This window comes from Hylobates moloch, unplaced genomic scaffold, assembly GCF_009828535.3.
Source record: "Hylobates moloch isolate HMO894 unplaced genomic scaffold, HMol_V3 SCAFFOLD_13, whole genome shotgun sequence".
NCBI classification, from domain to species: domain Eukaryota; kingdom Metazoa; phylum Chordata; class Mammalia; order Primates; family Hylobatidae; genus Hylobates; species Hylobates moloch.
In genome coordinates this window covers 26,601,497-26,614,885 of record NW_026652288.1, presented here as the reverse complement: position 1 = coordinate 26,614,885, position 13,389 = coordinate 26,601,497, and the positions used below count along the sequence as shown (strand labels likewise).

The 13,389-nt window shown below is 45.9% G+C and overlaps 1 protein-coding gene across 2 annotated transcripts in view; it reads right to left on the bottom strand.

The window, feature by feature from the left end:
- The window catches only part of DPYSL5 (dihydropyrimidinase like 5), a 138,670-nt gene that overhangs the window by 24,174 nt on the left and 101,107 nt on the right, over nucleotides 1-13,389 (bottom strand). For both annotated transcript variants that reach the window (XM_058427024.1, XM_032172474.2), the window contains exon 3: nucleotides 1,721-1,879. In XM_058427024.1, coding sequence (XP_058283007.1) covers nucleotides 1,721-1,879 — 159 coding nt within the window. The remainder of the gene's footprint in view (nucleotides 1-1,720; nucleotides 1,880-13,389) is intronic.

Here is a 13,389-nt window from a genome sequence, read left to right as displayed (position 1 = left end):
ATAACAGGAAAATAAGTTCAGGTTCATCTACTTGGTAGAATATTAAGTGGCCATTATGATATTGCTGGTCACGAACTTCGCAGCAAAATAGAAAATGCTCACAATTATGCAAAATAGCTACTCTGTGAAAGCATGGATGAAAAAAGATGAGAAAGAAAGAAGTTTAACAACAGGGATGGTGTTGGGGGTTACTGGATTATGTACTTCCTTTCTTTTCTATTTTTGACATCTATAATTAGAAACATTTATTTGATTATTATAAAACAGAATTTTAAATTCCTGATGCATGAAAGTCACCATAAGCTCCAGGAAATTAGGGAGGGTTGGCCTGGCTTCTGTGCTGCTAGGAACCTGAGCAGACCCTCTGTTCCAGGCCAGCTCCAGGGGAAGTGGAGAGTGGCTTAGAGGTAGTAGGCCCCTCACCCAGGAGGGTGTCCAAAAAGGAGATCCCCATTTGAGATAAGGATATGGCTGACATTCAGCGTGATCTGCACCTCTGGCCCAGAACCGGGAGGAGGTCTTCTAAAAGTGCCAGGTCAGAAATAATGAAGAAACCGGGGGAGCCCCCCAACTCAAGGCTAAGACCCGAGGGCAGAAATATAGTGAGGCTTTAGATTATCATCTCAGAAGGGTGTTAGGCCCTTTATACCAGGGCCTACAACTGAAGAACTTCGTACAACTTTTTTTTTTTTTTTTTTTTTTTTTTTTTATATGATTAAGAACAGAGTTTATTCGAGCTCAAAGCTTGAGGATGGCCACCTGGGAGCACAGATTCAAGCTGCCCTGAATATACACTCTGATTAGCAGCAGTTACAAGTGGGTTTTTAACAGAAAATGAAGAGGCAGTTCCTAAGTTGGTAAAACTAATAATGCTTATTATTTTTATGATTCTGGGGCACCCACCAAATTACTGGTACATGGGGCTTAATAAATAATTGATGAAAGAATGAATATTCAGACTGCTACCCTGGGCAAAAAAGCACAAAAACCCCAGAAACAAAGCCAAATTGAAATGCCTGTAGATCAGGAAGAGCAAGGAGGTGGGAATCCGGGGAGAGGAGTCTGGACTCTGACCCTGGGGCCTGGGCAGGGGGAGGACAGGAAAGCCAGAGGCCAGGGGCACAGACACAAAGGAGGCACAAAGGCTGAAGACAGAAAGGCTCAGGGGGCGCCAGCCTCAGTCACAGACCAGGACAGCCTTGATGCTTCTCAGAGCAGAAGCTGGGCTCCCAGTAGGAAAAAAGCATACCACCTTCCATTCATTCCAGACAGTACTGAGGCAGGATGGGAGTCTCAGTTCAGCGACCTCAGCGCAGTGTGGTGGACTCTCAGTACACACAGGATATGGGATATGACCCTCTGCACCTGAGCTCTGCTCAGGCCACTGCTCAGCAGCACTGCCCATGACCTGTCAGTGGCGCCCCACATTCACATGAGACAATAAGAGCCTCATGGTCAGAGCAAGGAAACTGCACCCCCAAGGCCTGGGCTCTGGCCTTGGCCTCTCTGTGCCTGCTGGAAAATGGCTCATTAAGTTAAGCAGCACAGGCCCATCCGCTCCCCTTATGGAATTCCAAGTGTGTTTTCTTTTGGCATTGTGGGAAGCTAGGATGGTAGTGGGAGGGGTGCCCCACACAAGCAGGAGGCACTGCACCCCAACCAGCCCCTCTGCCTACAAGACCACTTGTGCCTTCTTCTGAGATTCCACCAGCACTGTTACCTTGGGTGCCCACCAGGTGATCCCCACGTGGAAGGCGTAGTCACAGCAGACCTTGGGGTCAGCCAGACCCCGGTACTTCTCATAAGCGTCCACAAGGGAGGTCTCCTTGTCAGGCAGGACGTGGCCGATGATCATGGTGGTGCCTCCGACGAGTGCTGCCTGGGAAGACGGGAAAAGGCAGTCTCGTCACAGCCCTGCCTGCCCCTGAGTCGATGACGTAGTGAGACATGGTCCTCACGGTCCATTCAAAGACAGGCCCTGCCTCACAAGAGGCTGTGAGGACCAAGAGCAGCAAGGTTTGGGAAACTGTAAAGAGCTATGTGGAGGTGCAAGAGCCAGCGCGACCTTCATCATGATCACGGGTCCCCAAACCTGCTTCTTCCTCAGCCAGGGTTTCAGCTTGGCGTGCTGGAAAAACCACATCGTGAGTCACCAGGCCTAAGGCCTATCTTCCCAATGAGGAGATTCTCTCCCCAAACGATTTTTGGCCAATTGACTCTATAGATAACATGATCAAATGTCTGCATGTAATATATAACATAATATAGTGTTGTATCATATAACAACAATATTGATGGCATAATCAAATGTCTGTTTATATCATTTACTTAGTTACACACGTATACTTGAACCATGATATATAAAATGTTAATTTGGATATATTATTTTGTTTTATGCTCTCAAATTTCATGAAGCAATTTTGTTCAAACATTTTGCACGCATCTTCAACCTCAGGGTCTTTGTCTTCAGTTTTTCTAAGCATAGGGGCTTCATTTTCATCTATCTTGTTGGAGACAGGCATTTTTTAGATGCATGTGTGATTTATCAGTGAAAACTGAGCCTATTCACAACTCCGCAAGATACCACTTTAAAAAGAAATTGTTGAAAAGCCTCACTCGCAATCATAGAGTGAACCCCCAGGAAAAATGACTAAATCTGTATTAGAGATTCCCCCACTCAACTTTTTAAAAAAGTGAATTTCATCAGGGGACTTCCGTGACCTTCCAAAACTAGCATCAATCAAAGGCTATTTCAGGCTAATGTGTTGTTCCCAAGCAAAACTTAAAATAGAATTAAAATAAGTGAGTGGGTGCGGTGGCTCACATCTGTAATCCTAGTACTTTGGGAGGCTGAGGTGGGTGGATCACTTGAGGTCAAGAGTTCAAGATGAGCCTGGCCAACATGGTGAAGCCCCGTCTCTACAAAAATACAGAAATTAGCCGGGTGTGATGGTGGGTGCCTGTAATCACAACTACTTGGGAGGCTGAGGCAGGAGAATCGCTTGAACCTGGGAGGTGGAGGTTGCAGTGAGCCAAGATCACAGCATTGCACTCCAGCCTGGGCGACAAGGGTGAAACTGTCTCTAAATAAATAAATTAATTAAATTAAATAATTGAGAGACAGTCCCATAACATGAGAGTCTTTGTGAGGGCTCTAAGACAAAGTGATTCTTTTTCTGGTGAAAAATGGTTTGAGTCCTTACAGTGCTTCACTGCTCCAGGTTCAAGCCCCTGCTCTGCTGCCTCGTGGTTGGAATAACCCCTGCCGGTTACTTAACTTCTCTGGATGCAGAGTCTTTACCTACACAATAGGGTGACTTCCTTGTTGGGTAGTTGTGAAGGTTAAGGAAAACATTGCTTATGGAACAGATGTGGTAAAGAGTTGTCCTAACATGTGTGTTTAGTTACTCAGAACTTAGGTTTTTGTTTGAGACTGGGTCTCACTCTGTTGCCCAGGCTGGAGTACAGTGGTGCAATCACAGCACACTGCAGCCTCAAACTCCTGGGATCAAGTAATCCTCCCACCTTGGCCTCACAAAGTGCTGGGAATGCAGGCATAAGCCACTGCACCCAGCCAGAATTTAGGTGTTTATCTGTTTTCTGTAGGGGAGAAAAAGAGCTCCATGAAATTGTCTTAATGGTTTCATGCTTCTCTGTTCAGTTAAATCCTTGATCACAAGTCAAAAATATTGCTGGGGAATAAGGGACTGGAAAAAAATTAGCTCAGTGGCCCAACAGCAATTAAAATGAAAACTCTCACAACCTTGATGTTCCATGACGCAGGCTGGGCCAGCAAGAATGTTCCCAGTTGTCCTGGGGAACTCAGTGGTTTGACCACTTGCATAGCTTAAAGCAACCAACAGAGGGTGGTAGTTCTGTGGTACCTGCAGGAGCTGTGATGGGGGCGGCAGAGGAATCGGGAGAAGAAGAGCAGTGCAGATTGTAGCTTTACTAGCAGGCTTCTATTTCCAATTTTGCTGGATCGTGCCAGGCTGATTCATCCTCACAGCAGGTGGTTGTACTCTATTTTGTCCTGAAATGCATCTCTTGCTTTTACATGTGCACATGGGGGTGTATATTGGAGCTTTACACACTAAATTGTTTCATTTTTCTGTGGCTCTAGATTGCTTTCCTTTGCACCCCCACAGTACCTCTGCAAGCTTGGATAGGAAAAGAGGAACCCGGAAACAGCACAGTGAGATAAAAGAGCCAGGACCAGTCCTCATAGTGTGGGTCCCAGGGCAAGAGGAGAAAAGGAGGATCATGTGCTGATTCTCTAAACACTCAAAAGTTAGATCAAGCTAAAAAACTGTTACACAGAATATACTCTATCCTCCTACTCTGTCAAATATATCTTCATAAAGGCCAAAAGGGCCTGGCCCTTAGAATCCTCAAGGTCCTTAAAATTCTGAGCTATACTTCAGGGATAGTTGGCCTCAGCCTCTGTGCCTGCCCCCAGCCCACACTCACCTATCCTGAATTGATCCTGCAGCCTGCAGACCTAAGCTCTGTCCACCTTCTGCAAAAATGCTGTCCTTGAGCCTGGTATGCACATTGGTGGTCTGTCCCCCAGGAGGAGAGATTTGGGGTTTTATAGGCTCTGGAATGCTCAGGGCTGTTTCTCAGGGAATTCCAGGGACCCAGAGTGTTGTCTAGGAATGGGTGAGTGGGGTCTGGGTAGACACAATCCCCAGACCTATGGGGCAGGGGTACAAGTTGTTGGAGGGCCCGAAGAGGACCCTAAAGTCCAGAGCCCTGGGAAGAGGCCCCTTTTGCCTGGGTCTAAGGACAGGAACTGAAAAGAGTTCGGGAAGGGGTTGGAAGCATAGGAGGTGGTCTTGACTTTCCCATGTATTGGTTGTAATCTGGGAGCAGCCACGTGTCCCCCGACCTGCACCTTACTTCTCAGGGGTCCCCAGAGGGTCAGGTGGCAATGGATGTGAGAGCATCTACGAGCTGGGAGGGGCATGCACATAAGTATCTGGAATAATTATTACCGTTGTTACCCCAGGCATCAAAACAAGAGTTTCACTGGATCAGCAAACTCTCCTCCAGCTGCAGGCTCGCAAGCCCACACCACACTGATGTTCAAGCACTTGTTTCCTCTTAGGCAAGACATACATAGAGTTGGCTTTTTGAATATGTACCGTTCCAACCCACAGGATGAATACTGACAAGCTCTGTTTTCACAGGAAAGCGGTATCACAGATGTGTCAGACCTTTTTAGTGTCATCTCCCACAAAACAGCCTTGTAGAAATCGGCAGCAAGGCACAGTCCAATTCTGTTCCCAAGGCTTTCAAAAGGATGATGTTTAAGAACATGTGATTGCTGAACGCTCATGACTTTTTATACAAAAAATGGTGTTGGTTAAGTACGCTGCAGAAGATCTTTAATGGAAGTCAATAAAAATGATGTTCACTAGAGACGGGGTTTCACCATGTTGGTCAGGCTGGTCTCGAACTCCCGACCTCAGGTGATCCACCTCGCCCTCCAAAGTGCTGGGATTACAGGCGTGAGCCACCACGCCAGGCCAAGCTATTCTTTTAAAGTAAGCTTCCTGACAACATGAAATAATTGGGGGTTTTTGTTGTTTAGTTACGTTAGGTTTTGCTATATCCCCGGGCCAAATAGCATGTGACACAGGACAGCCATAGTATAGTGTGTCGCTCGTGGTTGGTGTCCTTTCATGCTTCTGCCCTGTCAAAGGTCCCTATTTAAAATGTGTTATAATACAAACAATACAAGGAAGCACATTGTGTACAAAATACATATTTATGAATTCATGACCAAATTAAATATGAAATCTTATATTAAAAAAAAGATGTTCACGAAGGCTGACATAACACAGAAAAAGTTTTATACTGCAATAAGTGAAAAAGGCTTGATTCAAAATGCTTGGAACCATGTTTAAACACACATACTCCCCACACAAGAAATAAAAATGCAAGGAAATAGACCAAAATATTAACAATGGTTGGTTCGTTTGAGACAGAGTCTTGGTCTGTGGCCCAGGCTGGAGTGCAGTGGTGCAATCTTGGCTCACTACAACCTCCACCTCCTGAGTTCAAGCGATTCTCCTGCCTCAGCCTCCTGAGTAGCTGAGATTACAGGCACCTGCCATAATGCCCGGTTAATTTTGTATTTTTAGTAGAGATGGTGTTTCACCATGTTGGCCAGACTGGTCTTGACCTCTTGACCTCAAGTGATCTGCCTGCCTTGGTCTCCCAAAATGCTGCGGTTATGGACGTGAGCCACCATCCCTGGCCAACAATGGTTATTTTTCAGTGATGAGATGCTGAGGAATTTATTTTTTCTACTTTTCCAAAATTTAACAGAATGTATGAGTTTTATAATGTACACTTAAAAATAAATTTGGAGGAAGTTAAAACTGCAGTATTTAAAATTTTAGCCATTCTTAATGTGTTTAAAATATTTTAAAGTTATGAAATATTTCAGAGAGTAAAAATACAGAAAAGAGTAAAATATATACCCATATATCCACTACTCAAACTTAACAGATGTTAACATTTTTGCCATGTTTACCTCAGATGCTTTTTTTTTAAAAAAAAATGAAATGAAATATTTCTGATACAACTAAAGCCCTCCATCTTATTCCCATCCCTCTCTTCCCTGAAGATGGCATACATTCCTCCCATCTATGTTTTTATGCTTTTACTATGTAAACACATAACATTTAAAAATTTATACAAAATTTATACAATTAAAAAAATTATACAAATAATATCTATCGTACTGTCTATATTCTTTTGCAACTTGCTTTCATGTACTCAATATTATCTTTAAGATTTATTTATGTAGATTTATTTCATTCCTTTTAATTGATTCATTGTATAAACGTGCCTCCATGTATGAATGCATTTCCAAGTTCACGGACATTTACAACTTCACACAGTGCTTGAGCATTCTTGAACGCATATGAGCAGAGACCACATTCCAGGTGCACACTGCCAGGAAGCAGAATTGCAGCTTTGTAGAACATCCTCATCTCCAACTATTCCAGACCTGATCATGGAACAGCTGATCTCATAACAGCCTCCTTGAGCCTGGTGGCTGACCAAAAGTGCCCATTTATCAACCCAAGCCCTTATTTTTAAAAATATAAAAAATCTGTCCAGCTAAGCATTTCCCATTGTGTAGGTGGAAATTTGTTTTTATCCTGACATCTCTCACTATTAAATTAACAGAGACATTAGGATCATTTGTTTAACCAACAGACACTGCACCATTATATATTATTTGGAAGAATACGGAACATCATTTTACAATTTCAAAGGGTCGCTATTATTTTGTTTTTGACATTTATAACATACTGCTGGGTAAAGCTGGATTTATTTGATGCTCATTTGTTCCCTAAGAAAACTCAATATATTTAATGGTAATCCATTTTATGACACAGTTTCCAGGCATACACTTGGCAAGGCACAGGAACCTGTACTACAACTCAGCCTAAACCTTTTATAAACACCATCTTTATACTTCAGAAGTTCATCAGACCACTGTGGGGCTCATGGGGGTCTCCATATTGACCAGGTCCTGCTCAGCAAGTTGGAAAGACATTTCAGATACTTGTGGCCCTTCAGAAAAGATTTGCTGACATCACGGCATTGGAGAGAACAATGCTTTGGTCACTTCCAGCTTTATCAGGACAAAGACCTTTGAAGAGTCACTCTCTTACCATCTTCTACAGGACTGCCCTGCCGCTCCAATATGTTTTGCTGAATTTCCTGCAGCAATTGCTCCCCAGCAACCCTGCCCACAAGATTTGGTTCTCTTGCTTCAAGGCCAAGAACCAATTGGTCAAGGCACAAACTTTGTGCTCTGCTATTGAGAAGGCACTTGGGCTGCAGCCAATTCATGGAGTTTTTCACTGAGGAAAGGGGAGAGACTTCCTGGAGCATACCTTCATATGAAAATATGCATGGAAAAGGGGTGTATGTTTGAGGAGGCGACTGGAATCAGAAAAGCAGGATCTACTACTACTGGGATGTATATAGACTAAGGCCAACTGAATCTTTATAGAGGGAACAACACTGCACTGAGAATCAAATGACGAGTGGATGTGCTCTGTAAACTGGTAAGCGCAATGCAAATATGTCTGCAGCTCTTAATGCTGCTGGAAAAGCTATCATTTGTTCAGATGGATCTGCCTCTCTTGGAATTGCTGAACCACTTCCTTTTCTTTTCACATTAAAATTATCTTCCATCTTTTATTCACATCCTCCCGAAGTACCAGAGAAAAAAAAAATAACCAGCTTGGTAATTTCTCTATTGCTCATGATAACTTCCTTCGCCTTCAGCGTTCTGTTGGCTACTTATTGGCCCTCTGGAAAGCAAGCTCTGAACATCACCATGGGATGTGAGCAACCCCCAAAAAGGGTCCAAGCATTTCATCAAGTGAGATGATGCATGTATGGTACCTGGAACCATGCCTGGCACGCAGGAAACACCTTTCCCATTCTGAATCACAAGCCCACCATCCAGGCTCATCTCCATGGGCATGTCGCCCATGCAGCTGCACAAGGCCCTACATTTAGAAGGACTCTGCACTTGTGTTTTTTTTTTTTTTTTTTTTGAGACAGACTCTTGCTCTGTCACCCAGGCTGGAGTGCAGTGGCATGATCTCGGCTACTGAAACCTCCACCACCTGGGTTCAGGTGATTCTCATGCCCCAGCCGCCCAAGTAGCTGGAACTACAGGCGTGTGCCATCATGCCTGGCTTTTTTTTTTTTGAGACAGAGTCTCGCTCTGTCGCCCAGGCTGGAGTGCAGTGGCGCAATCTCGGCTCACTGCAAGCTCCGCCTCCCGGGTTCACGCCATTCTCCTGCCTCAGCCTCTCCGAGTAGCTGGGACTACGGTGCCCGCCACCACGCCCGGCTAATTTTTTTTTTGGTATTTTTAGTAGAGACGGGGTTTCACCGTGGTCTCGATCTCCTGACCTTGTGATTCGCCCGCCTCGGCCTCCCAAAGTGCTGGGATTACAAGCGTGAGCCACCGCGCCCGGCCAATTTTTTGTATTTTTAGTAAAGACAGGATTTCACCATGTTGGCCATGCTGGTCTTGAACTCCTGACCTCAGGTGATCCGTCCGCCTTGGCCTCTCAAAGTGCTGGGATTACAAGCGTGAGTCACTGAGCCCGGCCATTCTGTGCTTGTTTTAATGTTCTGCTGTCACCATCTGGAAATTCTTTGTAATTTTTAAACAAGGAGTCTCATATTTTCCTTTTGCACTAGGCCCTGCAATCAGCTTATCACCTACGCTGGCCTAGGGGGATCAGGCCTTACACTGGGCTTCATTGTCAACTCAGCTAATTCACATGGGTGGGGGGTTGCTGAGGACACTTGACCACTTGACCCTTTCTCTGATGATCTCCTTCTAGGCAGCTTGCATGCTGAACACCACTCCATCCTCTTTGCGCCACCCCGCAACCCCAAACCCAACCCCAGCACCTTCTGTCAAATACTCCTTAAGAAAACAGCCTCTTCCAGGGCATCCGAGAGATGCATGATTTGTTCTCCGAGGCCCCACTCTCTGTCTCTCGGGCTACAAACAGCCCTCGGACCTTATCTTGACTGATACTTTGCAGCCTGTTGAGCTCATCCTGAAGCTGACAGGTTTTCCCTAAATTGCACATTTGTAACTGATTGCACTCCTAAACTTCCTTTTACTTTTCACTCCTACCTTCTGGGTCTACAGCCTTTACCACATCATCCAGGGCACAGTCCCACTTCCTGACCTTACTTTACTCTCACTATAGTACCCTGACAAGAATCAGACATTCAGGCAGGCAGATCTAGGTTTAAATTCTAGCTCCATCACTTATTAGTTGTAAGATCTTCAGCAAGTTACTTAATCTCCCTGAGCTCCGTTTCTCCATTTGTGAAACACAGATAGTAATACCTCCCTCATGGAGTTACTATGAGAATTAAATGACATACAGCATATAAGGTACCTAGCCCAGTGCCTGCACATAGTAGGAGCCCAGTAAATATTCATGAGGAACAAGAAGCATAATTTGTAGGTAGCACTAATGTGCACACTATGTGCCCTCTATTATGTGTATCAGATGCTCCAGAAGAAGAAATGTAAGCATCTTAAGGAGCTTAGAGTCCAGCTGGCAAACAGGAAAGGAGAAAAGTTCAGTTTTAATAGAAATGACTTCAAAATACTATGAGACTACAAGGCAGCAAGAGATAGTATTCCTCGATGCAGACGGAGAGCAGCAAGCACAAAAACAGCCCAGTGGAAGGAAAGGTCATGTTAGGATAGGAAGGCTGTGAGCGGTGGATAGGCATGATTTGACTAGGCCAGGATGCTCCAGGGTAGGAAATGGTGTAGCAACGTCGGGGGCACAGCTGGAAGACAGAGAACAGGCTGAGGTTCGGGCTGAGGCAGGGCTGATTAGGACCAAACTGTGGGGACTTTGATTAATCTGATTCCATCACATCTGCAAAGTTTGTCAACTTGTGTGGGTGGAGGTGGTGGTAGTGAGGGGGTTTAGGGAGTGTGAAGTTTAGGAGCACATTTACAGAGAGGAGTCGGGCCACACTGCCATCCCTGGACATGTCTGGCCCAGGATGGGAGGCTGTCGGGGGAGCTGGGATGCACTTGATCTCTGCTGTAAGCCACGTGCAGCCACAAGCAGGCTCTGGGCAGAGGAAGAACATGAACACCGGACTTTGCAACATTACTCTGGTTGTAGTGTGCGAGCTCAAGGGCAGTGTTGGGATGATGGACCTGACTGCAGGCTGGGTTGGAAGAGACATATGTGATTCATATTTCTTGGAAGAAGCAGCAAGCTTTGATGACAGACGAGGAGGTGAAAATAAATAACGGGGGAGGTTTTATGCTTGGGTGGCTGAAAAAATGGCATCAGGAGAGGGAAAATCAAATTTACGGGGAAGGGAATTTTTAGACACATAGAGATAGAGCTGATTAAGAGACATTCAAGTGTTGATGAAAATTGCTAATAATTAACATCATCAAGAACTTCCTGTGCCAGTTTAATTCTCCCCCAAATAGGGGCCATTACTATCCTCATTGTTCAGATGAGGAAACTGAGGGCTCATATTCTCATCTATTAGGCTGGAGGGACCTTCTTCCCATTCATTCAGGAGAACGGTGGCTAAAGATGGAGGTGATCAGAGGAGACTGGGAGGAGAGCCGAGGAAGCAAAGGCCCTTTGTCCCAGACTTCTTAGCAGAACAGGAAATAAAGCCAAAATCCCAGATGGAAGGTTTTGGGGGAAATCAGGAGTGTTGGTCTGAGCCAAGGTGAGGCTTAGGAAAATCATTTGGAAAATGCACCGCAGAGTCAACGAGAGAGGCAGTAACAGGGCTTGGCTGAAGTTACCATGCTGTTGTAATGGGCCCACTCTGAACCAGGAGCTGGGGCAGAGAAAACACTCTGGAAGAGCTGAGGGGCTGGGAGCCCAGGGTTCAGGGATGGCCAACAAAGGGGTCCAGGCAGAAGTCCAGCACAGCCACAAAATGGGAAGGGGCCCCAGGGCATGCTGAGTTTGGTTTGGGGCTCAGAGTGACATTTGCATTATTCAGTTTGTTAGAAATGCAGTTCAATTTTCCGATGGTGCATGGAGGCAGGGGCAATGGTGGGAGAAGCCTGAACTCTGGAGCCTGACAGACCTGGATTTGGTTTCTGGCTGTATCCCTGAGGAGTCCCCTGGTCTTTAGCAAGTAGGCCTGGCTTGGGTGGATGGGGTACCATTCCCTATAGGAGGTATCCCTGGAAGAGGAGTGGGGTTGTATGGAGGACAAGGAGCGTGTTAGGTCAGGCTTTGGGGCATCCAAGGCACAATGTCCGGTAGGAAGGTGCACAGAGGTGGCTGGGTTGCAGCTGTAAATGGGAGTCATCAGTAACAGATTACGTAGGGGGAGAGGGTGGGTAAGAGGAAGAGACACTCTGGAATAGGACCCTGAGAAGCCACAGCATAGGAGAGCATCAAGATGAAGACAAGACCAAGAAGGAGACTGGGAAGGAATTGCAAAGAAGTAGGAAGAAGCCCAGGGCGTATGGGGTTATGGAAGCCAAGAAAAGCCTCTTACCAAGGCACAGAAACTTCCTGGGCTCACTGGCTTCAGGAAGAGGTGAGCTCCCCTTAGAGGTTAAGATGCAGGCCCTCCTTGGGGGTCCTGAGTTCCTGCTCTCCATAGGTGAGTAGCCCAGGGACCTTTCTTGTCCCAGGGACAAAGAACACATCTGTTCAGGAAGCCCTGATTTCAGCCTGCCGTGGCTCCTGCTCAACAGGTAGACAGATCCCAGGCGCACCTCACACTGCCAGCAGCCACTGCTGAGAAATGAGAGAAAGGTCTGTGATTCTGTGTGAAATCCCTGCTTCCCCTCCTCCCTTCAGCCTCATCAATAAAGAACAGGCCTGATTGGTAAGCTGTAGGGAGCAGCCAGGTCATGCATGGGTCAGGAGGCTGTGCAAAAGCCCCTGCCCCTCCTTCCCTTCTGTCACAAATTCCTAAGTACAAAGGGGAGCTGGCTCCAGGGCTGCCCCAGCAACGCCTGGAAAGACTAGAGGACCCCCCCAGGGAAAGACGGTTCCCGAGGTCTGCGATTCTCACCCGTGGAGGGCTTCAAAGCAGCAAGGGGGTGCTCCCTTATAGAAGGCTCTTGGATGAAACTAGACCCAGAGAGAATCTACTGGAAGGGTGCAGACCAGCCCAAAGACCTGGTCCCTTTCTGCCTCCTGCATCAGCGCAGCAAGGTACTCTCCCATCTAATCTTCACAGCCATGTGAAACAGACATGGTCATCTTCTCAGTTTTTGAGAGAACAGCCAAGGCTGCGATCCAGGTATTTTTACTCCATATCCCACATTCTTCTGTAATACTGAAAACCGGTCTGATGCTGCTGCTGAAATAGTAACTCGGCACAGAACCTCCCAGCCTGGGCGATCCCACCCTAGCTTCAGGGCCTCCCAGAGGGTGTACTTAAAATAGAACACTGATAAGTTAGTATATATATCAGCTCTAACACTTTTTTTTTTTTTTTTACATTTTGGAACTAGAAATACATGAACACCCACTGGTGAGAGAAATGTAAAAGCATGCATGGTTTTCATGGTGAGACATGAGGCACATTTCCATGCTGAAGACACTTCCTTTAAGCCCTGGAATGAATTGGGTGAATTCCCGGACATGGCAGATCAGCGAGTCCCAGGGATACAGAAGCAGCCTGCTAGCAAAAGTGACATCACTCTCACTGAAGTCATCAGGCCACTGTGGCATTAGCTCCTGGGTTTAACACACTTTCAGGAAAGAAATTAACATTTACTGACAGCCTACTATGTGCAATGTTGCTAATATTTATTATCTTATTTGATTCTCAAAATGACTCAGTAATGGA